The following is a 26,865-nucleotide window of genomic DNA, read 5'->3' as shown; positions in this document are numbered from 1 at the left end:
AACTGACTCGCAGTGTTTACTTGCCTCTTTGTTCCTTACCCCCCTCCCTCCCCCGTTCCCGACACACACACACACATTTTTTAAAAAATCCATTAAACTTGAAACAGTTTCTAATTCCTCCTTTTTTGGGGTGATTTTTTTTTTTATAGAAACTAGTTGCACAGATGAAGCAAGATCCACAGGTAAATGCAGATCCTTTTTTCCTCTTCTTCAGTATTTTATTCCTGCTGTAATAAGCGCAGTTGTGCCGGGACAGCAGGATGAGAAACTTTATCAGTAAGAGATCTCATTTTGTAGTCTTCACTGAGCTTTTTGACTAAAGAGGGTGTTTATGTGTGTGTGCATGCTTTTGTACGGCGTTGATGAAACGGTTTTGCCTTTGAACAATGTCTAATCTCAAGTTTATTCATGACGGGTTAGTTTTACACTTTGCCTTTAATATGCATTTTATTGCCATTTTTGCAGAACGGTGATCTTAAGAAACAAATCCATGAAAGGCAATCAAGAATAGCAGCTCTTAATGAAAAACAAGTAAGGAATAGATCGATTCAGTTCTGTTTTTTTCCCCCAATGCACTTTCTAAACATCCTAAAAGTGGCTACGTTAGCTGAAAAATACGTGAGCAGAGAATAAAACATCCATTTTCCTAAGTGTAAAGTGAGAAAATGTATGTTTTCAAAACACGATCCGTTTCTTAGATCCCTTTCCTGGGGTGGGGGTTATAATAATAGTAAAAAGATAAGCACTGGTTAAAACGTAAAAAAAAAATAATAAAAAAAATGAGGCGTCCATTTTGAGTTGGTCGACATGTTTTAGGAATATGGAAAAATCTCCTGTCTTGGGCTACTTTGTGCACTTCCATGCAATGTGCTGAGCAAGAGTTGGGAACAAGGAGACTGGAGCCCAGGTCGAAGCCATTTCTAGTGTCAATTGCAAAACTGATTTTTATTGATCACTTTTTTTGCACTTGTCTTTCTCTTCCCTTGGCCTGATCTGACGTATTAGCTTTGGATTTGAGTTCACTTAGGCACTTTCACTTTTTTAAAAATAACCTGTTCCAGTTATAGGAAAATCTGAGGAGAGGAAACAAAACAAAATAGAAACCTTCCTCTCCCCCCCCCAATAAACTTTTATTTTTTATTTTTGTTTCAAGTGACCCCTGTGTATAGTGCAATGTTTGACACCTCCTCAGCCTTTAATCCTCTTTCAGGATGAAAGAAAGTTCTCTATTGTGAGTTTGTTGGGTTAGATCAGCTGATGGCGAGGAGCTGTGATTGTTAGGTTTCAGCACCACGATCAGATGCCATTGAACGCTCCGCAGCCCCATGTTTTCCCCCGGTGCCCCCCGGCTCCCCCCACCTACCTCTCTCTCTCTCTCTCTCTCTCTCTATTCCTTGCCCCCCGTTCCTTCCACTTTCAGTACTTCTAATGCTTAAACCAAGCAGCAGCAGCCTGGAAAGCGAGTCCATGATCTGCCGGATTGAGTCCCCATAGCAAAGAACTTTCACCGTTCCACCCCCCCATCACAACCCCCCTCCCGCCTCCCCACTCTGCAGGATCATGCAGGTTTCCAAAAGCCCCTTTGGCATATAGATCCTACTCCATCACCCCTCTCCTTTCCCCAGCTGAATCGATCGCGATTCCTTCGGAATGCAGCAGCTCTTTCAGCACCAAAACTTGGAACAGCGCCTTTTTTTTCTTTCTTACCCCATCACAAAACAAAAAATCTTCCACCCTAGGAAAGAAACCTCGGCATTTGTAATATTCCTGGGGGGAAGAGGGGAATTATTTATGTGTGTGTGTGTGTGCGTGGAGTTGTGGTTAAAGTTGAAAAGTAATCCGTGCATATTTAATACGTGCTCATAGAATGCATGCATAGATGATGGTGATTATATGCAACCCTTTTCCGCCCAGTTTATTGTAATCAGAATTTGTCAGCACTCTCAATTTGGTAGTGGAAGCTTCCATTTTGTGAAGAAGGGGTGTTGGTTTCTTCCTAACATGGAGAAAAGTCTGCAGAGTTTGAAGGTGGGGGATGGGACCCCATTCATGCTGAACATTACCATTTTGATTGCTTTGATGCCATTTTTGGAGGGGGGAGGGGATAGAATACTCAGCAGAGCACAAAGATGTTTAATCACTGTATAGAATCAAATCTCATACTTTATTTTTTAAAGCAAATCTGACACTACATGATAGCTAAGGGCTGTTAGTCCTTTTATGCTGTGTAAAACAGCAAGTTGTTGACTCTAATACTACCACACTGAGTAGAGGATTTTTTTAAAACAAGGTAACAGCCTTTACTGCAACAATGCATCTTTATGTGTTCTTTCTTCAATATGGAAATAGTTTTACTGGTTTTAAGTGATATTTGGAACATACATTTGATCTTTTTTTCTCTATTGTAGCAACTATTTCAAGGCTGTTTAAATTTTTATGATGATAGTAAATGAGAAGCTATTTATTATGTGACATGCTGGAATTTAGATAAGGCAGAGAGACATCTGAAAATACAGTTTGAACGTTCTGATGCAGCTGGGTGTCGAGTATTGTTATCAGTCTTACACAACATTTTCTTTGAATCTCAAACTAACTAGTAAACAAGGGTTACATGATATCTTTTTAACTCCCACTACTCCCCCTATTTTCTAAAAATCTCCATAAAGTGCAAAGTAATTAAAAATAAAAATCAGAAAACAGTAAATATTGGCCTAGTGATTGAAACTAGTATTTTTCTACAAAAGTGGACAGTATTATATTTCTTCTGCTTATTTTGACATCATATGCAATAGGGGCTAGGTGGTGATTTAGCGTGCTGTTGCTCCAGACTGCCACCTCTGGAGGCCTGGTTTAAATCTTTCTTAGGTCACAAATGAAATGAGTTTGGAGGGCTCAGCCTTTGAACACGTCACAAAAATATAATGTAAATTTGCAGGTTTTGGTATGATTAGCAATTTCTCCTTAGAAAAAGTCCATCACTGAATTATCAGGTGCAATAGGGTATGATAGAGGTACCTTTAAAATGAGTATAGTAGGTGTTCGACCAATCATGGATCTATTACTGATTTCAGCCTCTTGCTTGCATGAGTACAGTGCCCCCTCCTTCCTGTTATACATTTAAAGAAACCTTATGTTGTTTGGAGGGACAGAAATGATTGTTTTAATATATACTTTTGAAAATAGTGGGTTTTTAATTTATTTTTAAATCAGTTGTAATTTAAGCTATAAAATGGGGGGAGGGATAGCTCAGTGGTTTGAGTATTGGCCTGCTAAATCCAGAGTTGTGAGTTCAATCCTTGAGGGAGCCATTTAGGGAACTGGGGTAAAAAACTGTCTGGGGATTGGCCCTGCTTTGAGCAGGGGTTTGGAATAGATAACATCCTGAGGTCCTTTCCAACCCTGATATTCTATTCTATGATTTAGAACATGATAATTTTGGCCTTTACTGTGCATGCACTAAATACAGAAGATATTAAGATTACATTTCAGTTAAAATGCACATGTGGATGATGAAATAGATAGTAAAATGAATAGATCATCACACTAACTACAACTGTTTAAAAATATAACCATGGGGAGAAGTATTTTTCACTGTCCCAGTCATCAGTTTCCCTTCTGAGCCATTGGAATTTATTGCAACTTTTACTTTTTTTAAAAATTAAAAATAAGAACACACAGAAGTATCCAGACAGATACAAGCATTTGGGCATGGGCTCAAATGTGCTAAACATAGATTTATGCAAGAAATTAGATTTCAATTTACAACCAAATTAAATTTCTGTACAATTATCCAGTGTTTCTCCTACATTGTCAATGTACAGGAATATGGAATTAAATGTAATTTATAATAAATTATTTGAAAATGTTGGGAAAATACGAAAGATGTTCTTTGTTTTTTTAATGTCACTTACATCAATACTTAAATTTACCTCTTGCTCAGAAAGGCAAAGTTAGACTTGTCTTATGTGAGTCTACCTACACATTGTGTGCACTATAGTTTTGATGAATTGTAATACCGTTTGAGAGTGGGTTACCTCTTCTTTAACAAGATATGATGTGTGAAGACTCCATTAGTTGGTCCAATGGTTTTACACCTTGAATCCACATCACATGCAGAGCAGCAGTAACGTTTTTATCTAAATTGTCAAGCAATAAGCATTTATATGTAAATAAAAGAGTAATCATAAGAACCAGGTTTGTTCTTTAAAAGCACGTTTGAGGTACTTTGCTGCACATATTTTTGTGTGTTCTGTTTGGCCACAAAGTCAGTATGCTGGTTTGTTGTTGTTTTTTTTTAAAGTTACTTTTTAATAATAACACTTAACTGATTAAAAAACAAAACAAAAACCCAAATCACAAGTTAAACTGTTTCTGTCATCAGCATTGGGTGGTAAACCAGGTCTTGGAAAATTAACAGTAAGGATGTGTAGACAGCTATATTTTCAACTGTGATGAACTCTGAATTCAAACGGTCTGTCCTGGAGCACAGCAATAAAAATATGTCTTCGTGAAAGACATTATGTATATGCCATTCACTTGTGCATTGCCTCATTTCTTTACCATAATTTACTATCTACATAGAAAATCAACATTAGTCTCAAAGAGGCTGTCCCAAGGTGTGGTTATTGCTGGTTTGTCTTTTTGTAGTGCATATCTGAAATTAAACCATTGACTGTATTTTGCCATTGGTGACCCCTGTCAAAATATCTTCATGGGATATGTTAGACTTTGTAAAATTATTGTGCACTTCTTAAGCATGGGGAGTTTGTTGGAGACTCTTTCGTTCAAGATGTCTGCTTTACATATGTTGTGTCTAGCTTTCAGAGCGGTGTTTTTTGGTTTAGTGAAATCCAAGCTGTGCTATGCCTGAAAATGGCAGCATTGTTTACGCATGTTAAAGGGGAAATTATTGACATTTGCTAAAGCTCAGTATTTCATATGTTGGGTACTTTCAAAATTGTTGAAATAAAATAGAGGTTGCAAGTGTCAATGAAAACAGAGATAAGACCAGAATGGGGTTTCCAAATTAAGTAGAACCAAGGTCAAATTCTGCCCACAGAAAGACAAACTCAGAGAGAGAGAGAACTCTAAATTTATTTTGGTGGCAGTAGTATCCATTTGGATTTAAGGGCCATATCCAATGCTCATTGAAGTCAATAGAGATCATTATTTATTTATTTGTATTGAAGTAGCACCTAGGAGCCCTAGTCATGGACCAAGAGCCCACTGCGCTAGGTGCTAAAAACAGAACAAAAAGACAGTCTCTGCCCCAGTATTCCCATTGGATCATGGCTTTGGATCAGGCTCTAAATTGGTGATGAACCTTGAAGTGGAATTTTGAACTGTCCAATTATGCTTTGAGTCTTTAAATGCAGACACAAGAAGTAATTTAAATGTGGGCTTGACTTTGCAGTCCTGTACTCAGAGCTTCTATTGACTTCACTGGGACTTCTGAACAAATGGAAAATCAAGTAAAGTTATTGGATCTAAGTGAAGATTAGCTCTGGGCTGGTAATTTAGAAAGCTATAGTTCCTTATGTTTTGCTACAATCAGCTAGTAATTTATTGGTTGCTTTGCTATCTGAGTAAAAAATGACAAATTTACCATCAGCTCCTTGGAGAGGAAATTTGGGAATATAGTTTATATAAAGGCAATCCTAGCATTCTTCTTTATGCTTTCAATAAAGTTACATGAGATTAGATGCCCATATTGGGGGAGGGGAGGAAAGGCTGTAAAAAGCATTTTCACATAGTTTGAAGCACAGCACAAACATACTTGTGGCTTTCTGCTTTGCGTTTGATTTGCCCTTATAAAAACCACTGAAATTGCCAACCCTGAATGTAAACATAGCGCTGAAGGGAATTTTGATCAAAATTTGCTTGGTGGCAGTCTGACTGGCAGGTGAAATGTGGTATTATTCTAGCATTTTTCTTTTACTGTACACTATTCTGTACATGTACAGTACATCACTTGGCAGTGCTAAGAGTTGGAAAGTGAATGTAACATTCATTCTAACCATTTTAAAGAGTACACTTTGATATTTTAGCCACTTAAAACACCTGCTGTCAGAACAGTACAATTGATTTCAATTAACTCTGAATTTCTTCAATAAGATGACTCTTATAATAACGCCAGTAATCCCATGATGCCTCATTAGAGGAGCTGGCTATGATGATTATCCCTGTGATTTAGCAATTTTTTCCCCTTCTAATGCCTTTGTCTATTCAGAAAAAGGAATTATAGTAACAATATCTTTTTATTTCACATGTAGTCTTACACTAAAGGTACTTGCTACCTGTTACATGTTGTAAAATATTTAATTGTACTGCAGCAAGCAGATATTTGTTCTTAAATATTTGATGCTTTGATAGCAAACATATTACTGAAACTTTTGTTGTATGTGTGAAATGTATTTTGTAGGTATCCTGTGTCACAGAGTTAGAAAGTGTTATGTATATATGCAGAGCTTATAGGCCACAATCCCCTCTCACTCTTTTCACAGAAGTTTCATTAGTGGTCCAGATCCTCAGCTCATCCAGATCAGTGTGGCCTCAATGGAGCTATGCCAGTTTACTCCCGCTGAGGATCTGGTCTGTTGACTTCAATGGGAATTTTCCTTGCGGTGAGAAAGTAGAAATCGCCCTAAGTGTCTCTCTCAAGTATGAGACTAGGGAAATGGGTTTTGTAGTGTAATATGAAATCACATTTCCAATGGGACAGTGCATCATTCTAAACACTTTTTTTGTTCAAGTTAAGGAAGCCATATCTCATCTCATTCCAGATTTGATTTTTTAGATGAAAGCTATAAAGGCGTATAAAGGCACATTAATACAGAGTTAATTTAACTTTTTCCTCTGTGCTTTCCTCTTTATGGTAGAGATAAAATATACACTGATTATAAAATGATACAGTTACCCCCCTCCTCCCCACATAAATCTAAGGCATCAACGCAGTTTCTAATCAATAGAGTTAAAGGATAGAAGTTTGCAAATCAGGCAGACAAGGCCATGGTAAATGGTGTATGTGTGACCATGATGTCAAAAGGGGGCAATTTCTACATGCATAGTCAACTGAAGCTGGCAAAGTATAAAAAAAAGTGCTGCAAGTTAAGATAAAAATAAAGAAGAACAAAAAAAGAATTGGATTAATTGAAAGGCAAATGCGTTTTTCTGCCATTAAAATAAAGTCAGTTAGTTTAGCCTGACAGAATCATGTTTGGTCTGTCTTTTCACCTCCCCTTGTTAAATCATCCTATGTACATTTCCCTTACATATAACATATTTGAGGATTTCTTTTTTACTTAAGGTGGTACCACCTTATTGTTTGAAAATGCTCTTCTGAAGATAAAATGTACTTCCTTAAGTGCGCGCTTTCATTTTTTTTTTGAATCAGCTACTTATTGTTATGTAGTAGCAATTTCTAGAGTGTCATATGAAATTGCTGATGCGGCTTAGTTCTAGCTACAACCTCTGACTCCTAATAGTAAGCATCTATTGAAATCAAATACGTACCACTTTTTTTTTTTTTTTGCACAGCACATGCAGACTGTTTCATATTTTTTTCCTTTTTCTTTGTATATTAATCAGCATTTTTTTTTAACTCACAGAATAGTAAATGTGTGGCCCAAGTGTAGGATAGAAATGGATGCACTTGGCTGCTGGAAAGTAAAACACAGAACTAGGCCTGAATGTGGCTGCAGTAAAATCAACACAAGAAGTAACTCTAGTGTAGCATTTTGTCCAAGAATTCTGTAGAAATGATCTTCAGTGCTGATCTGTGTGTTTTGAGAAATGGTGCTCATTTTCAAAGTTCGGATTTAGCCCTAGGAGACTAGGTGTACAGGCTGTGGCAAGAAGAGAGTGTTTGCCTAAAAATTTGTCTGATTACTTACATCTTATCAACAGAAATATGTCACTGGGCGTGAAACAGAAATCAAATTTGTATAGTATATAGGAGGTTTTTCTTTCCAGACCTATTTCACTTGATAATGTTGTCCTTTCTTTATGAGGTAGCTTATCTTGCATCCAAGGAGAAGGGGAGGAAGGGAAGAGACTTTTTGAGCTAACTCAGCTATTGATAACAGATTTTAAAGATTACCGAAAGTAAAAAAAAATAAAAAAATTGCATTTTGATTAACATAAGTCAAGTGAGAACATTGAAACCCTTGACATGCAACACAGATTAACCTGCATTTTCTGTAATTTTCCATTTTCTGAAGCTCCTTGAATCAGCTAGAATTGCCTAAAGATTTATTGACGAATTGAAGCTTTTCTTAAGTATGAAAAAGATGAGACAAGATTCCTGTCTCTCAGATGTACAGATTCAAGTGTGTGTGTGTGTGTGTGTGTGTGTGTGTGTGTGTGTGTGTGTGTGTGTGTGTGTGTGTGTGTGTGCGCGTGTACAAAGGTCTTTCTTTTTTATATCATTCAGGCAGAAAGCCAATATGCGCATGTAAATGAGCCTGAAAATGTAATTAAAAATATATACATACTGGTGACTGTGATACAGAATTTAATATGAGATGCAGGTTACAAAGTGACAAGTAGCATTTCCTATAATCAGTAATACTAACTCTGCCCTATGATTTAAGCATTTCATATACTGTTAAATGCACCACAGATAAATGCTAGAATTATTTCTTAAAATATAATTTTTCAGCACAGTAAGCAAATACAAAAAATATCTTGCTCCCTCTTCACCCTCTCCCCTCCCCCTACCACAACAAAAATCCCCATTATCAAGACATCACTACAGAGAGGAGAAGAATTCTGTAGAAGGTCAGAAAAAGGCCTCCCTGATAACGTATCTTTGCCTGAAAGAAAATGTCACAAAATAGACTTATTGGTGTTGTTAATGCATTAAGATCAAGGAAGTTTTGTAAATTGTTAATATGTCTAGGAACCAAAATACAGATGAAAAACTGGACAAATTGCCAGCAGAAAGGCATAAATAATCTCGGTCTCTTTTTCAGTGTCTGTAGCATAATATTGTTTTGCACATGAAAGGTAAGTTAAGAGACAGATGCCTCCCAGATTCCAAACTTAACAACAAAGACCCAGGCTCTTTTTCCTAAAGTATTCTCATCCATTCTAAAAGTTAGGTCAGAGTGACGAGAAAGTAAAATGCCATTATAGAAATTGACAATTCCACTTTCCAGCTAATGGAGAAGCTACTTTTTAAAGGTTTATTTCTCATTAAACAGTAAAAGTGGAACCTAAATATGTTTCTGTAAACATCCCTGCAGGCCAAAAATATATATAACCAAAGTCAGTCTGATTTACGTTATTTTGTTAACATTCTTTGCTGAGTAGGCTTGGATGGAGTACAATCTCTTCATATAGAGGATCTAATTATAAATACAAGGGACAGAACCAAATAAGCAGTCTTTAAAGGGAAAAGAGTCTGGCAGCTTTGTTTAAAGTGTCCTTTAATGAACTTCTTTAGCAGCTTGTATCTTAGCAACACATTTTATTACATACCAGTGCGGGAGAAGCAGTTTGCAGATGGAGTTGCACACAGTAATTTATTTCCCCCTTCTCTCCCCCTTCCCCCCCACTTCTCTGTGGTGACTCAACTGGAATGTTCAGGCTAGCTTTCTAACACTGATAGCTCACTCTAAATCCCTGATTGGTTCATTTGTATCTGTTCTGTTGTCTTAATTGATGAAAAAGGCATTATACTATGTTAAATACATAGTGATTTTGCTTCCTCTTAGAAATAGATGCAGATATGACTATTCTGATTGGACACAGTGTTTAAAATAAACACAAGTTTGCTTCTTGCAATCCACCTCCCTCCCACACTGTGCTTTCTTCTGTGTGCTAACTCATGTACATGGCACTGACCGGTTTCTAGATTTGTTGATTATTTACTCTCAGCTCCTAAATGGAGTTATTTTAATCTGTTCTTCGCTGTACTAAAATTGAATGGAATCTTACAGCAACAGGAACATTTATAATTTTTTCTTCTTCTTATCAGAAACCTACCATTTTAAAATCCAAATACATCAAGAAATAACTGGAATTGTAAAGCCAATATAAAGCAGTCTGTTACTGTCCCCTTTTATGGGTAATCTGTTATCTTTACTACTTTTTAGATAACAGTCCATTTTGCTAATTATGGGCCAGATTCTACCAATTTGTCTTGAATATTCAACTCTGTGAGTAGTAGCTACATTGATTTCAGTGGGACTAATCAAGTAGTGAGTTACTACTCAACGTGAGTAAGGGTGGCAGAATCTGGCTGTATAAGATTTGTTTCTGTTTTAAAGTGGATGGAGGGAAAATGCATTTGATAAAAGTAACACTGTTCAATTAACTCAGAATCTGAACTCTAGAATCAGACAGGTGTAAATCCAGAGTAGCTTGGTTGACTTCAAAGGAGAGACTTTGGATTTGCAGTGGTGTAACAGAGATCTGATTCTGGCCTGGTTATTTGGAGCGGGAACGAAAAGGAACTAACAGATTAAGACAGAACCCAGGGAACCTAGAGAGGCATTTTGGCAAGTAGTACTAAAGATATTGGTCTTGGAGAAGCTTTTGTAAAATCTCAGTTATAACAAACAAGTCAGAGCTAATATTCAAAAGATCCTTTTAAACACGTCCATTTCACAAAGTCCATTGCTAGTCGCAAGGGGATAATAAATCATTTATGAAAGCCATGGAATTGGTTTTTTTTCTTCTTTCCTTCACATTTGTTTAACTGTAAATTCATTCCCAATCACTTGCAAATCCTTACGTTCCTTGAATCTCAAATTAAATACCGAACTTTCTTTTCAGACTAATTGATGTATGCATTTGACTCTATTTTTTTCTCTGATAGGTCAGGGGATAGTTTATCACTTGTCACCTTAGCATTTGAGATATCCCAGCCAAGTCAGTAGCATAAAAATAGTCCATTCTACCTGAAAAAAAGATGAACAATACAATGGATGAGCAAGACAGAGATCCATCCCTTTTTAAAAATGCTATATTAGACCCTAGACAGTGGGATGTCCTCTGAATCCCAAAGTGATTTAAGTTGCTATGTGATTAACTTATTCTTCTCTTTTTGTGATTCAGTCCACTGTTTATTAACTTAAATTGGATTGAAAAACTCTTACGATGTGAAATACATCAGGATCATGCACAACTGCCAGGATTAATGATGACAGCCTGAACTGTTGAACAAGCGAAATCATGAAATTCACAATATTGTTAGACAAAAGGGGTTATGTGCCTTGTGGTAGTTGTATTGGCCTTAATAGAAAGGACCACCATTTTCTAGTACATGAAGGATAACATTTATAGAAAGTATAGCATTTGAAGCCCTTATCTCACTGTCATATTTTTTCTGTTTCAGTGTCTGGAATATTTAGGGGATGTATAAAAGCGGGAGACTTCATATATGTGAAGAAACTCCCTCTGCAGATATTGTAGTAGTGAAGAAGACAATGAAGCATTTAATTGTTTCTCCAAGATTCAGTCCGTTAAAGAAACAATTAGAAACATGTATATCTGATTTACCAAAACAAAACAACCATCTTCAATTTTTCTTCTCAATTCAATAAGACAAGAACATTTTCTTGTTTCTAGAAATACAAGCACATCCAGAAACTTCTTTAAGTCTCTGAGCAATAGCATGGTAACTCATTACAGAAGTACTTTGACGGGGGGAAACTTAAAGGAACTTCCATCCCCAGATGAAGCAAAAGACTCATTTATAAACAATGAGTGCAGGAACAATGGAAAGCTGAGTGCATTCTGCATGAATAATATAACTGAGGGTTGTGAAGAGCCTGTGATTTTAGTATGCCAAACCCAGTGTAGGAGTGCAGTGTTCAGCTGATTTCCCCACCCCCCCACATCCCCCCTGCACTCAGGATTCATCCTGTCTCTCCCCCATGCGTATGCGCAAACACACATATTCAGAGAATTAGCTATGATGAATAAAAGAGTGAAGTCATCAAACTACTGTGCAGGGATGTTGAGGGTTGAAATAATATTAGCAAAAATGAGGGAATTCAGGGCCGAGGCTGGAAATCTAGGCCAACACTCCAGCCTTAATGCTCATCTTATGTGTGGAGGAAAAGCTTAAGACATGACTTAAGACTAGAGTTTGAATGTCATCCTTTATTTTCAGCTTAGATAGTCTGACTTTCCTTGGCTTTGAGAGTTTAAATCAGAGTACTTACATGGGCTTTAATAGGAACTCTTGAGTCCTTGGCATCTCTAAAACTCCAGTCATAGAATCATAGAATATCAGGGTTGGCAGAGACCTCAGGAGGTCACCTAGTCCAACCCCTTGCTCAAAGCAGGACAATCCCCAATTAAATCATCCCAGCCAGAGCTTTTGTCAAGACTGACCTTAAAAACCTCTAAGGAAGGAGATTCCACCACCTCCTTAGGGAACCCATTCCAGTGCTTCACCACCCTCCTAATGAAAAAGTTTTCCCCAATATCCAGCATAAACCTCCCCCACTGCAACTTGAGTCCATTAGTCACTTTTATGTATGCATTCAAGCATGCAGTTAGACATCTGACTTTAGGTGTCCAGGTTTGAAAATTTTGGCCATAGTTTTTTATCATTACATTTTCTTAATTATTATTTTTTAATGTAGTCCTCGGGAAAGGTATTGGATTGAAGCTCTTTGGGGCAGGAACCATCTTTTTGTTCTGTGTTTGTACAGCACCTAGCACAATGGGGTCCTGGTCCATGACTGGGGCTTCTAGGTGCTACCACAACATACATAATAATTTAATATAATGATATTAAATTGAAAGTGCCAGTGGCTAAAGTTTACCCATGAGCACTGGTTGAGCAAGGTTACGGCATGAGCACTGGTTGAGCAAGGTTTGCCTATGTCATGGTATAATTCCCCACTCTGAACCTTAGCGTCCAAAAGATGGGGTACTAGCATGAATTCCTCTAAGCTCAATTACCAGCTTAGTACTTGTAGTGCTGCCGCCAACCAGGAATTCCAGTGCCTGCTACACTCTGGTCTCCCCAAAACCTTGCCCGGGGACCCCCAAGACCCAGTCCCTCTGGATCTTAACACAAGGAAAGTAAACCCTTTCCCTCACCGTTGCCTCTCCCAGACTTCCTCTCCCTGGGTCACCCTGGAAGATCACTGTGATTCAAACTCCTTGAATCTTAAAATAGAGAGGAAAATTCACCTTCCCCCCTCCTTCTCTCTCCCCCTCCCAAACTCTCCCTGAGAGAGACAGTAATCCTAACACAGAGAGAAAATTAACCTCTCTCTCCCCCTTCCCTCCCTTCTCCCCACCAATTCCCTGGTGGATCCAGACCCGGTCCCCTGGGGTGTCACCAGAATAAAAAAACAATCAGGGTCTTAAACAAGAAAAGCTTTTAATTAAAGAAGGAAAAAACAGTGAAAATTATCCTTGTAAATTTAAGATGGAATATGTTACAGGGTCTTTCAGCTATAGACACTGGGAATACCCTCCCAGCCTAAGTATACAAGTACAAAGTAAAATCCTTTCAGCAAAATACAAATTTGAACTCCTTCCAGCCAAATACATATTTGCAAATAAAGAAAACAAACATAAGCCTAACTCGCTTTATCTACCTAGTACTTACTAGTCTGGACATATAAGAGACTGTATCGGAGAGATTGGAGAGAACCTGGTTGCACCTCTGGTCGCTCTCAGAACCCAGAGAGAACAATGACCAAAAACGAACAGCACGCACACAAACTTCCCTCCCTCAAGATTTGAAAGTATCCTGTCCCCTGATTGGTCCTCTGATCAGGTGACAGCCAGGCTCACTGAACTTGTTAACCCTTTACAGGCAAAAGAGATATGAAGTACTTCTGTTCTATTAACTCTTACTTATCTGTTTATGACAGCCTAAAACTTCTTTTGGAATCTGTCTATATTAGTAGAAAAAAGTAGGTGTTTACAATGTGATAACTAACCTGTTATGGCGAACATGTTGTCAAATGCTAGTGTAGAGAGGTCAAGTTTGAGTTTTACCTTAATTATGCTGGTTGAGATAAATCCTACAGGTTCCACTATCATATGTTTGCTATTGTGATAAAAAGAGACCTCTTTCCCTTTAAAGATGAGAATGTAGCTCTCCTTTTTTTTTTTTAAACCAGTTCAGTCCTTGGTGCCTCTTCGCTGCCAATTGTGATAGTTTTTGTATGATGTGGACAGCTGTGTACTAGGAAGTAGTCAGAATCCACTAACTAATTTCACATAATCACCAAACATTTATCAGATAGTAACAACTGTAGGTTTGCTGACATTGATCTGATTCAAAGCAGTTACCAAGAGGTTGAGAGCTTCATATGTCATTACCAATTTCCTGAGTCTTCTGTTCCTCCATTATATTATTTAAAGTGGTATTTTCAAAAGGAAGAAGTAGTACCTAGGCCTGGATCATCAACTTGTGTAAATCAGCATAGTTCCATTGTCTTCAATGGAGCTATGCCAGTTTATACCACCTGAGGATATGGACCAGGAGTATAAGAATTCCACCTAATTACACTTAAAGTCCCATTGACAAATTAATCGCATAGCAGCAGTAAGTATGGGCCAGCTCCTGAGACCATTTTTCAGTGTTTAAACTAGATTTACTTGGTCATCACAAAAGCCTCTTTCCACTGATTCAGTGTGAATTTGCTTGAGTAAGGATCTCAGGATTTAGTCTATACGTTGGGGTCATTTTGTAAATAAGAGGTTTTAAGAAGTGATCAGTAGTTGTTTTTAAAAAAAAAAAGGTTCTAATAATAGGTGATTTAAATATTGCCTTTCCACTTATTTACTTAACAGTTCACCATGGCTCTGAAAGAGCTGTTGCAGGTTATGTATTCATTGCAAAGCTTCTCAGCCATTACAAATGATCATGTAAATACATAATTATAAAGTTTTAAAAATGCATAGTACTCATCAGATTGGGTAAATAAGTAACCTGAGATTTATTCAAATGCAGATTCTGGACACAATAGACCTCTGAGTCATGGTGCATTGGGTCAGGGCCCACAGAGAGAATTTTTCCTTCCTAGGTCAATGATCCATTAGACAGTAACAGCTCCTTCTGAGTCATTACAGTGTTATCAGTCTGGATGGCCTTGAAAGCAGCATTAAGTTTGAATCCATGAACTGAACATCTTCATGAGATTTTGTCTTTAAATGTTGGATGTGCAATAAGAGGGTCAAGTAACTTGTTTCTTTTTACGTGCCTCCACCTCCTTCAAAGGGAACAGTCAACATTCTAGATTAATGGCTCGCAATTCTTTTTAACATGGTGGCTTTGAGCTAGAGGAGCGTAAAAAGTTTTTAAATTCTATGGGCCAAATTCTGTCAAACATGAGAGATTTGGCATAGCCACTCCCTCATGTATGTTTCAAGAAAAACATAATTGTTCATCAATACTCTAGCTGGTAGCTCCTTGCACAGTCCTCTGTCCCCACCCCAGCTCTACCCCAGTTACTCCTGCTAGATTAGATGATAAATGTTCTGTATCAGCGGCTGTGTACCGGGCTGTTGCTGGCTCAAGAGAGTACTTAGGTATCATGCAAACTACGCCCAAAACCAGACATCTAATGTACTGTGACCTGTTCTCCCAACTCCCTGAGCAAATTCCATCTCACCACTGTCAGGTAATTGGCATGCAGTACTTGGAGAAGTATCCTCTGAGTCACACACACATTGGATTGGATCTCAAACACATCTCTACAGATTGGTTTAAAGTCACTGTTGGGACAGCAAAGATGTCTCAGCATCCAGGCTGTCCACTCTGGGTAAATCCTGGCCCAAACGAAGACAAAGAAAGTTTTGCTAATGACTTAAATGGGGCCAGGATTTCACCCGCTGTTTGGGGTATGTTCTAAAATCCACTGAACTCAATGGAAAAATTCCCGTTGACTTCATAAAGGCCACAATAACCCCGTTCAGCATTGGAGGAGTAACCATGGCTGGAATCAGGAATTGTGTACCTGTCCTCCAGGACTTTGAATACATTTTTGGAGCAGACTGCCCCAATACTGCTGTGAACTTATGCTTGTATTTGTATGGAGAGTTCAGCAGTTAATTCAGCAGCAGGTGCTTCTGGTGCATGTAAACCAGAATTTGTCTTTGTGTAGAGAAAAGGTCATATTCTACTTTGTTACATGGGTGTAAATCTAGAGTGTGGAAAAACTTGTCTTAAGCGACCACTGAAGGATCAGACAAACTGACTGGTTAACAGAGGTGAGGCACTAGTAAAGGTGGAGCTGAATTCCATTTAGCTCAATAGAGTTTTTCCAGATTTACATGGAGCAAAATCTTGCTAAAAGAATACCAGGCAGTGTTGGAGGATTGTAGTTTAAAGTGATTCGAACTAGTAGTGTGATTACTGTAAAATTACAGGCTTTTCTATTTCTTAAAGGGTAACATTCTTCATCTTATTTTAATTACGAGCTATGAGGGTAGGTATGATTGATTTTTTTTCTTCACTGGAGTGTCTACTGGCTTTTCTGAATTCAAGGTCCATATTAAAACACTCTGTTAACCCCCTCGTTGGTAGTTAACAATGTCTCTGCTCAGAAGAGTAATTTTAAACCAAGTCATTTAATACAAAGTCACTTTTTAACTCCGAGTATGCATGAGTCAGTTTTCTTATGTCATCTGTACACCAAAATGAGATACAGAGCATTTCTAGAGCAATGCATTAAAGAGACCCTCTCTTTCTTGTAGTCTTAGACAAGCATAAAGCAAAGATAAAGGGTCCTGGAGCTTTTATTGGATTTATAAGTAAATAAATCATGATTGTTACCTCTGCTGTCAGATCCAAGGGATGTTCACTGGTGATCCTATCCCTTGCCATGACTAAAGCTACATAGCAATATCTACTATGGATTTTAAGAGCTCGCTGTCTTGTTATTGCAGGTTTTCAGGTTGTTGTTCACAGTACAAACAGGTATCTTTGGAAACGGCACCTCCTGTTAGTCACTGATGATAGGACTGGCCCCTACCAGGTCCCCACACTCGAACTCTGGTGATGGTTACTGTTGATATGCCTCTGGAAGGGAGATTCCCGCAGTAGAAAATAGAACACCAGCCCCAGGCTAAAATATCTTTTCTTAGGGCTTGTCTACATCAGAAAGTTGCAGCGCTGGTGAGGGAGTTACAGCGCTGCAACTTTGAAGGTGTACACATCTGCAGGGCACCACCAGCGCTGCAACTCCCTGTTTGCAGCGCTGGCCGTACTCTCGTTTTGTCTCGGGTGTAGAGGATCCAGCGCTGGTGATCCAGCGCTGGTAATCCAATGTAGACACTTACCAGCGCTTTTCTTGACCTCCGTGGAAGGAGGAAGCCTCTGGTAATCAAGCTGGTCTCCTTTCCCGGTTTGCTCTCTCGTTCGCGGAACCCCGAGCAAGCAGGTCTCCTTCCCTGCGGTTTGCTGGGTGGCTCCGGGAACGCGAGAGCAAACTGCGGCGAAGCTGGTCTCCTTTCCCGGTTTGCTCTCTCGTTCGCGGAACCCCGAGCAAGCAGGTCTCCTTCCCTGCGGTTTGCTGGGTGGCTCCGGGAACGCGAGAGCAAACCGCGGCGAAGCTGGTCTCCTTTCCCGGTTTGCTCTCTCGTTCGCTGAACCCCGAGCAAGCAGGTCTCCTTCCCTGCGGTTTGTTGGGTGGCTCCGGGAACGCGAGAGCAAACCGCGGCGAAGCTGGTCTCCTTTCCCGGTTTGCTCTCTCGTTCGCGGAACCCCGAGCAAGCAGGTCTCCTTCCCTGCGGTTTGCTGGGTGGCTCCGGGAACGCGAGAGCAAACCGCGGCGAAGCTGGTCTCCTGTCCCGGTTTGCTCTCTCGTTCGCGGAACCCCGAGCAAGCAGGTCTCCTTCCCTGCGGTTTGCTGGGTGGCTCCGGGAACGCGAGAGCAAACCGCGGCGAAGCTGGTCTCCTTTCCCGGTTTGCTCTCTCGTTCGCGGAACCCCGAGCAAGCAGGTCTCCTTCCCTGCGGTTTGCTGGGTGGCTCCGGGAACGCGAGAGCAAACCGCGGCGAAGCTGGTCTCCTTTCCCGGTTTGCTCTCGCGTTCCCGGAACCCCCCTTGAAGCCGCCCAACAGCGCTGCAGTGTGGCCACATCTAACACCACTTGCAGCGCTGGTTGCTGTAAGTGTGGCCACTCTGCAGCGCTGGCCCTATACAGCTGTACTAATACAGTTGTAACAACCAGCGCTGCAAAATTTTAGATGTAGACATGGCCTTAGTAGTGTCTAGAGCAGGGGTAGGCAAGCTATGGTACATGTGTCAAAGGCGGCACGCAAGCTGATTTTCAGTGGCACTCACACTGCCCGGGTCCTGGCCACCGGTCCGGGGGGCTCTGCATTTTAATTTAATTTTAAATGAAGCTTCTTAAAACATTTTAAAAACCTTATTTACTTTACATACAACAATAGTTTAGTTATATATTATAGACTTATAGAAAGAGACCTTCTAAAATGTTAAAATGTATTACTGGCACGTGAAACCTTAAATTAGAGTGAATAAATGAAGATTCGGTACATCACTTCTGAAAGGTTGCTGACCCCTGGTCTAGAGGGCCAGTGGATGGTATGTTTTCCATGGTTCTTCTATCACTCAGTGCAGGGCTGCACAGCCCATCTTCTCCAGCCATACAGATCCTGGCACCGTCGAGTGCCTCCTGTGGGGTTTGGGTGGGATAGGTGCCATGGAGGCATCTTAGGCCTATTCCATATGGGAAGGGGGAGATCCAGTCACAGAGGGTCCCCTCTATGAACAAATCCAAAGGTGAGGGGAGAATGGGGAAGGGCAGTTACTGCTATATTTTCAAACAGTATGTTAAGGACAAGGGGTGTCATTCAATCCTGTGCAGAAGGCCAGTGCAAGACCTATGAACTACTTGTTCTTGAATCCTAACAATAAGAGGTGAGTATGATTTAAGTGATGCACAGTCCTTGTGCTGGGTGACTTTCATCCTTGGAGAGCTTAACTTTCTTGTTGTTTTAAAGGAAGTCCTCTGGCTCCAGTTAATGGGTCCTTTATAATTGCTTGCTAGTCTTTAAGTCTCCTCTTCCATTGCATCCCAGAATCCTGGGTTCCATCCTGCAGCCATTACTTATGTGAGCAATGACTGCAGTATTAGTTTTCATGAATTTCACTAGCTTGCTTCCAATAGGATGCGAAGTTAAAGGGACACTTATCTGAGGCTTATGCTTAGGTTTACTGTAAAAATGCAACAACGATTTATTTTTATAATGGAAAAAATCCCCTTCTTTTTGGATATCCAAAGCTTGCAAGATTCTCCTATTGCTGCATGAGAACGAGAAGATGAACCTGGCTTTGTGAACAAAAGCAAAACTCACAGGTCCAGATTCATTTTCTGTGCTGAGTGCAATGCTGAGATCAAACAAACAGCATTCATGGCGAAAAATAAACTATCTCATAGTCGTAGAGGTTAATGCCAGAAGAAACTACCAGGTTATCTAGTCTGAACTCTTGCATATCACATAGCTTTATGTGTGTGTAATTCTACAGTACTGGTCCAGAAATACAGTTGTTGCTCTGTTGTAGGCTGCAGTGTCTTGAACCATTTCTGTAGAATATGGCAATATTTCATTCTTTTAAAAAAAATTTTTAAAGGAAGGCATGTGCAGGCCAGCTTTTTAGTCCACCAGTACTCAGTACATTTCAAGAGTAGATTGTAACTACCCATAATTGTCTCTGTATATAGGACATTTTGCTAGATTGAAAGAGCAGTTGCTAGATTCTGTTCAGGTTCTTACACCAAGCTCATCACTGTGATGAGTGCCTAGATTAAACACATTCTACAAAGGCGCAAGACATTCTGCAAAGGTTTCCAAAGCACTGGATGCTCCTTAGTTTACAGGAAAGTTGGAGTTTGTTTTTTTGCTTTTGGTTAATGTTTCTGACATTTTAATTTACCAGTGTCGTTTCAGTCCTTGGGATAGCCCTGATACATTAAGGCTAGTATTTCACTCAATCATGTGAGGGATAAAGAGAGAGTTACCTGTGTATATAGGGACAGTGGCAACCCATTAAACTCTGACACTGGTATTTCTTTTCTGCTGCCAGGAAGCACCAGAAGATGGCATGGTTTGTACAGATGCATGTCTGAGAGAGAGAGCTTGTGGAGATGCTATTAATAATCCAGGGTAGGGTGTTTAAGCACATTGCCATAAAGAAAAGAAAGGACAAGCAATACTTTAAATCTTATCTCTTCTTTCTACCAGTGAGGGACAGTATTGGAGTCCTTCCTATCCTTTCCCTCAGTTTGGATAGCACAGAAAGAGAAAATCTGGTGTAATCAGGGCCCAACCCGAATATAAAGGTCTGGCTGACAAAAAGGGTACTGATGGTAATACAAAGAGATTGCACCTTCTCTCAAGAATTTTGACATGAAACTTCTGCCTCTCTTTAGAAATCTTGGCAGTTCAGTGCTTACAGGCACAGAATTATCCCCACCTCCTCTCTTACCCCATCCTCTGCTTAATGTTGAGCAAAATTAAATGTTATGCAAAGTGCTTGCCAATAAAATACTATTTGATCCTCCTTGTGTAGGGGGCCTGAGTCTGTTAACTCATTGGGGCTGGGGATTGATGTGTTTAGTTTTTAGCAATCCTAGTGTTTAAAAAAAAAAAAAGACATGTTAATTAGACTAGTGCCCAGACTTTGAGGGCTATACAGGTCTCTAAGGATGGGAAGTAATATTCCCCACCCAACATGTCTGCTAGTCAGTGCAGCTCAGCCAGTGTATGTGTGGTGTGGAGGGGCAGTAAACTATTACTTACTGTTATGTGTCAGTAGAATATTGCTTTCCCTTCATGAGAGAAGGTGAGGGAGGAGGGAAGGAATTTTGCCTCACTGTGGTGTAAAGGGACAATCAGGTCTTAAAAGTATGTTGCAATTTTCTGTGACTGTTTTAACTCCTCTTTAATGAGCTGAGATAGCAAATGACTTCTGGGACAATATCAATATATTTTTAATTCTTAGTTAAAGAGGAGACAACTTCAGAAACCAAACAAACCCAAAAGAAAATAATTGTTTGCTACATTTTAAAGAGTAATTTTCTGCTAGAAAAAACTTAGATGAAATGTGTGAGTTTAACTTTATACAGTTGAACCTGTTATTGTGAAGTTTCATGCAATTGGAGGTCAGTAATTTAGTCCATGCAGATCATACATTCAGCTTTTTCAACTTACAAAGAACTACATAAGTTACATTAATTATTGTAGTGTTTAATTCATATATAGTTTGATTCTGTTTCGAACAAAAGCCATGAATTCTTTCAGTACACGGCAATGTGAAATTGCACTTTTTGGCACTCACTGTGTCGTAAGAGTCTGGGAGCAGCTTTATAGCTATGCTTGAGAAAGACATTGATTTTAAGCCTTGTTTAGTTGAACGCGGGCCTAAATCAAAACACTGGAATTAAAACTTCCTCTTGAATTTGGACCCAATTCTGGATCTCAACTCTGTTACTTGGGCCATCTTTAATTTTTTACTTCATACAGAGCCTGAATCTGTTCTCGTATAGTTCAGTGTAAGCCAGGGGTAATGCCACAGAATTAAAATTGGTGTTAGTGAGATCAGAATCAGGCTTTATTTTGAATTTCTTGTTCACCCCAAATATTCTTTTTATAAATGGTATATTTGGATGAGGAAGAACTTTAGGATTGGACTCATAGTGGATCAGATTCTCTGCTGGTGATCTCTGTTGAAGCCAATGCAATTGCACCAGCAGAACATTTAGTTCAGTTTATATGAATGTGTAATTCTCTTTACCTGTGAGAACATTCAGATAAGCATACTCAGTGCACTTACTTCATGTCACATGGTATCCTGAATTTCACTTGGTGTATTAATTGGAATGTGTGATGTTGCAGTCATTCTCATAAAAATACTTGAGTTTTATAAGTAAGGCAGTTTCAATTTTTCGTGCTATATCTATGTTTTTTTTATTTGACAGATGAAGAATGTGAGTGCATGTGGGATTCTAGGGGCAAGTAATTTTGTTTGAATTCTTGACCGCAGAGCTGGTTACTTAAGAAGTTGAATAATCATTCCAAACTTAATTGGACTAAGTAATCTGACTGAAATCTTAGACTCATGAGGCTTCTGGTAGTTCCTGGTTTTTGGCAGGTGAGAAGTGCCACAAAAATAGCCTTTCTCCTGCCATTTTTCCTTCTAGGCTAGTCCAAAACAGGGAACTGCAGAGATATGAGAAAACAAAAGCGCTCTTTCGAACCATTTAGTTCAAGGTGGTTTTTATGGCTTGCTTGGACTAGCTAATAGTTATGAACAAACAATGTGATGGGTCATGTTTGCAGTTTGATATCTTTGCCGCCATTAGTGAACTACTTGGCAACTTTGATACTGTCAAGTGTAAAAAGGGTGCATTGCTGAACAAATTATATTTGTGTAAATTGAAGCTAAAATAATAAATGGGGGAAAAAACCCTGCTTAAACATAAAACTAAAGTTACAACATTACAAGTCACAAACTGATAAGAAATACAGCAGTGAAGGTTTGAAAAGCAGTGGTAACTCAGCTACATTGCCCCTCCATTATGCTTTATGGTATATATTTTACGACATAAATACAGTAGTATATTGAAGTGCAGTTCTGCTCTGACAAGTGACAGAGTGTGTAAAACTAGCACCTTTTTACTTGACAGAGCTGCTCTTTTGCTGTGTGAGCTTTAATGATGTAGAGTTGGATTTTCAAAAGCACTCAGCACTGGCCTGTCCCTGCTCTCATTGAAGTCAATGGGATTTTTACTATTCACTTCAATTGAAGTAGTCTTAGGCCAACACTGAGCGCTCTTGGGAAAACCTACCCATAGCCATAATCTTCCTTATGTAAGTTGTCCCACAAGAAGGCTGACGGCAGAAACAGCTCCTGTCCCTATCCTGAGGTGCCTGCTCAGTGAAGTTCTTATTTCCAATGGCAGCCATATACCTGTAGTCCAAGGGACTAGGAGGCTTTGGCAGGGAGAATGTGCCTGGGACAGATGTTCATTAAGTTCTAATAACATTGTAGCAAATATTAGATGAAGCATGTGCAGAGGTGATTTTTTTCAATTACTTGTAACTTTTTAATTTTCCTTTTTCTCTGCCAGACTTAGCCAATGCAATAGTCGCCAGTGAAGACTATGGGCCTGCTCCAAACCTGTCTCATGAAAATGGAAAGGCCTCCAGGTCCCATTGACTTCACTAGGATTTAGCCTAGCCTTTTTGTCCATGGCAGCCAATAATTTTCTTTAATAATGGGAAAAGTGTGTGTATTTTCACTCTCCCAGAATTCCAAAACCATCTGAAGAGTTTGGTTCATCCTTTTTTAAAAAAGAAAAGAAAAAAGTACTTTCAGCCAAAGAGCTGAAGATTCCAGACAATGGGTGAAATCCTGGCATCCTTGAAGTCCATTGGAGTTTGGCCACTGGTTTCATTGGAGTCAGGATTTCACTCCAAGAGGTGAATGTTTCAGATGCAAAGTTGTACACAGGTGCGAATGGGATTGTAACAGATTTTTCATGGCATTTTTAAATCAAAAATCACAGAGCAGTCACAGTAAATTTAGTAAAAGTCATGGTTTCAGGATTTTGATTAAAAAAAAAACACTGTGACAAGTGAGATTTGACTGTATCTCATTAAAATTATAGGCCAGCATCCTTTTCCTCTGCTGTGGGTGCCGCCTCACCCCACTCGGGACACCAACCACCCACGGCATCTTCCTGTGCCTCGGCACTACAATCCTATTCCTAGCCCAGTAAGGAGGGAAGGTCTCAAGTGAGGAGGTCTGGAGAGTGAACCTGTCCCAAACTCACCCTGGGCAGAGGCAGCAATGGCTGTGTCTTGCAGGGTTTGGTCTAGTTCCTCACTTTGAGCATTGTGACCTGGCATATGGAGTTGTAGCACTGCTCAGGTTTGACCTGGCCACTCCTCTGCTGGGGCCAAAGGGCAGCTGGCCCACATTTGAGGGAGTGACACTTGTGACCTGTGTACCAAGTTGCAATGGTATTCAATCAAATTTGGTCTTACAACCCGCCATCATGACAGCGGGGATGCTAAGCCAAACCTTAGTGGTACTGCGGCCCTGTGTGCCAAGTTGCAATCCCCAGAGTGGGGAGTCAGGCCCAGCCCTGCAATACAGGAGCTGCTGCTGTAGGGTGAGTTGGGGCAGGCTTGCTCTCTGACACTGCCCCTTGGATTGTCCCCTCTGCAGCACACTAGTGGGGGCGATCAACCTAGCGCCTTCCTGCATGCAAGTCAGGGACAAACAGAGAAGTCATGGTATCTGTGACATTTTCACCACTGTGACAAACCTGTAGCCCTAATTATAATGCAAGTTGTTTGGTAGCTTTAAATTCAGAAGGTGCTACAAGATGCTTCCTGCAATACTTGGCATTTTTCATTTTCAACACGCTTGAGAAACATTACCTAATTAAATCATATGTACCACAGACACACTAGACTTTAGCAAGTTGTACTTTCATAGTAATTTAAGTAAACAGATACTGGTAAGAGCCAATAGTCCTGCAGTATTTTTACTATATAAAAAATCCTCTTATTTACAGTGTTAAAAGGTCTTTGTTCAGTATTTAATAACCGTTTCATCTACCTTCAAATGGGAGTTGCAAGGATTTTGAAAAATGGGCTGAAAGGCTGTCTAGATTTACTGCAATTTCTTTAAGTACTTGTCTGTCCTTTGCTGCTATTTTGCTTAATAAATCCCAACAGAAATATCTGCATCCCTTAGTGCAGTGTTTCTCAAACTGGGGTCGCCGCTTGTGTAGGAAAAGCCCCTGGTGGGCCAGGCTGGTTTGTTTATCTGCCTTGTCCGCAGGTCCGGCTGATCGCAGCTCCCTCTGGCCACGGTTTGCTGCTGCAGGCCAATGGGGGCTTCTGGAAGCAGCGGCCAGTAAGTCCCTTGGCCCGCGCTGCTTCCAGCAGCTCCCATTGGCCTGGAGCAGCGAACCGCAGCCAGTGGGAGCTGCGATCGGCCGGACCTGCGGACGGGGCAGGTAAACAAACCGGCCTGGCCCACCAGGGGTTTTCCCTACACAAGTGGCAACCCCAGTTTTAGAAACACTGCCTTAGTGCAACAATGCCTAGATTGTTCTTCTTTCTCTGTTACTGAAGGAAAACCACCATCACTAAGTGCCCAATACTGAAAAGGGGTGAGTGCTCTCAATTCCCATTGATTTCAATGAGAGTTAATTGCATTCAGCACTTCATAGGAGTTGCTTGTGGGAGCAGGCCCATGTATCAAACGTAGAATCATAGATATGTAGGACTAGAAGGGACCTCAGAGCCATCAAGTCTAGGCCCCTACACTGTGGCAGGACCATGTAAACTTAGATCATCCCTGCAGGTGTTGGTCCAATCTGTTCTTAAAATGATGGGGATTCCAAAGCCTCCCTTGGAAGCCTTTTCCGGAGCGTAACTACCTTAGAGTTGGAAAGTTTTTCCTCATATCTAACCTAAATCTCCCTTGATGTAGATTAAGTCCATTATTTCTTGTCCTACCTTTAGTGGACCTGGAGAAGAGTTGATCACTATCTTCTTTGTAACAGCTCTTAATATAGTCCAAAACTCCATCTTTTCTCAGAAGTAAACATTCCCAGTTTTTTAAAGCTTTCCTCATAGGTCTGGGTTTTCTAAACATTTTATCATTTGTATTGCTCTCTTCTGGATCCTCTCCAGTTTGTCCACATCATTCCCAAAATATGGTGTTAAGAAATGGACACAGTACTCCAGCTGAGGTCTCACCAGTGCTGAATGGAGTGGAACAATTATCTCCCACGTCTTACATACAGCACTCCTATTAATACACCCCAGAATGTGCTGGCTATTCCTTGTTAATAATTTATTCCAGAATCTTTCCAGGTATCAAATGTAGGCTGCCTGGTCTATAATTCCTTGGGTCCTCTTTGTTCCTTTTTTTAAAGATAGGTACTATGCCGTTCTCCAGTCCTCTGGGATCTCACCTGTCCTCCATGAATTCTCAAAGATAATTGCTGATGGTTCCAGGATTGCAACAATTTCCTTGAGTACCCTAGGATGAATTTCACATGTTGAGGCTGGGTTGTCCGGCAAGTTTTTGCTTACTGTCCCCAAGAGTTCAGGTTCCATACAAACGCAGAGTGGAACTTTCACATCAGTGATGTGACAGGCAGTCCATGTCTAATGGTCTGACATGCCTTTCACTTCACTGATATGCTTGCAACATGCCACACCGTGCATCAACCCCCAATGACATTTGATATAAATTCTTTCCATTTGGTTGCATTCTTTCACACATGATGTTCAGTAACAATTCATTAAAGAACATTTATCATTTATAGTAGTAACTAACATTAAGTTTATTCATGGATTGTACATGAAAAATAATAGAAAAATTCAATGTAAGAATTTAAGTCTTTTATTTCTGGCACAAATTAAAATCTTCGTGTATGTATCAGAGTAATTTACAGTTCCACAGACCTTCAGTGAGTCTCCAAATCCACGGGATGTCCCTAGGTGCTAGATTTTTACTTGGATAGCTGATGTGACTGACAGATGTGTACTGTGCAAACTCATGTACCTACCCACACAGCTTCTTTTTAGCATACCGGTCTACGCCAACTCACACACAGCAACTGTTCCATCTCAAAGCCAGAATAACTTAAATTCCCCCAAACATCTTGGCCAAATTCTTGCCTGATGTAATACCACTGAAATTAATGGAGTTGTACTACAGAAAGCTCTGCCCTCCTTGAGATTAGCCTTTTAGGGATGGTCACATGCTAAACTCATTGAGCTTTTACTCTACAAGCTCAGCTAGATTCAGACCAAGATGTTTAAATTAGAGACCACATGGATCAAGTGATATGCACTTTATAAAAGATGGTTGATTTCTGTT

At 39.9% G+C, this 26,865-nt stretch overlaps 2 protein-coding genes across 7 annotated transcripts in view; one reads left to right on the top strand and one right to left on the bottom strand.

Moving 5' to 3' along the window:
- LOC115638199 (PHD finger protein 21B-like) overlaps positions 1 to 26,865 on the bottom strand; it is a 386,151-nt gene that overhangs the window by 274,174 nt on the left and 85,112 nt on the right. The window lies entirely within an intron of this gene.
- The window catches only part of LOC115638227 (PHD finger protein 21A-like), a 49,328-nt gene that overhangs the window by 658 nt on the left and 21,805 nt on the right, over positions 1 to 26,865 (top strand). The window contains exons 2-3 of one of the 2 annotated variants that reach the window (XM_030539817.1): positions 150 to 182; positions 466 to 531. In XM_030539817.1, the coding sequence (XP_030395677.1) occupies positions 150 to 182; positions 466 to 531 (99 nt within the window). Of the gene's footprint in view, positions 1 to 149; positions 183 to 465; positions 758 to 26,865 lie in introns of those variants that run through there. The other variant, XM_030539810.1, reaches the window with a different exon arrangement.

Source organism: Gopherus evgoodei, chromosome 1 (assembly GCF_007399415.2).
Source record: "Gopherus evgoodei ecotype Sinaloan lineage chromosome 1, rGopEvg1_v1.p, whole genome shotgun sequence".
In the NCBI taxonomy this organism is placed as follows: Eukaryota; Metazoa; Chordata; order Testudines; family Testudinidae; genus Gopherus; species Gopherus evgoodei.
This window is presented reverse-complemented; position numbering and strand designations above follow the sequence as displayed.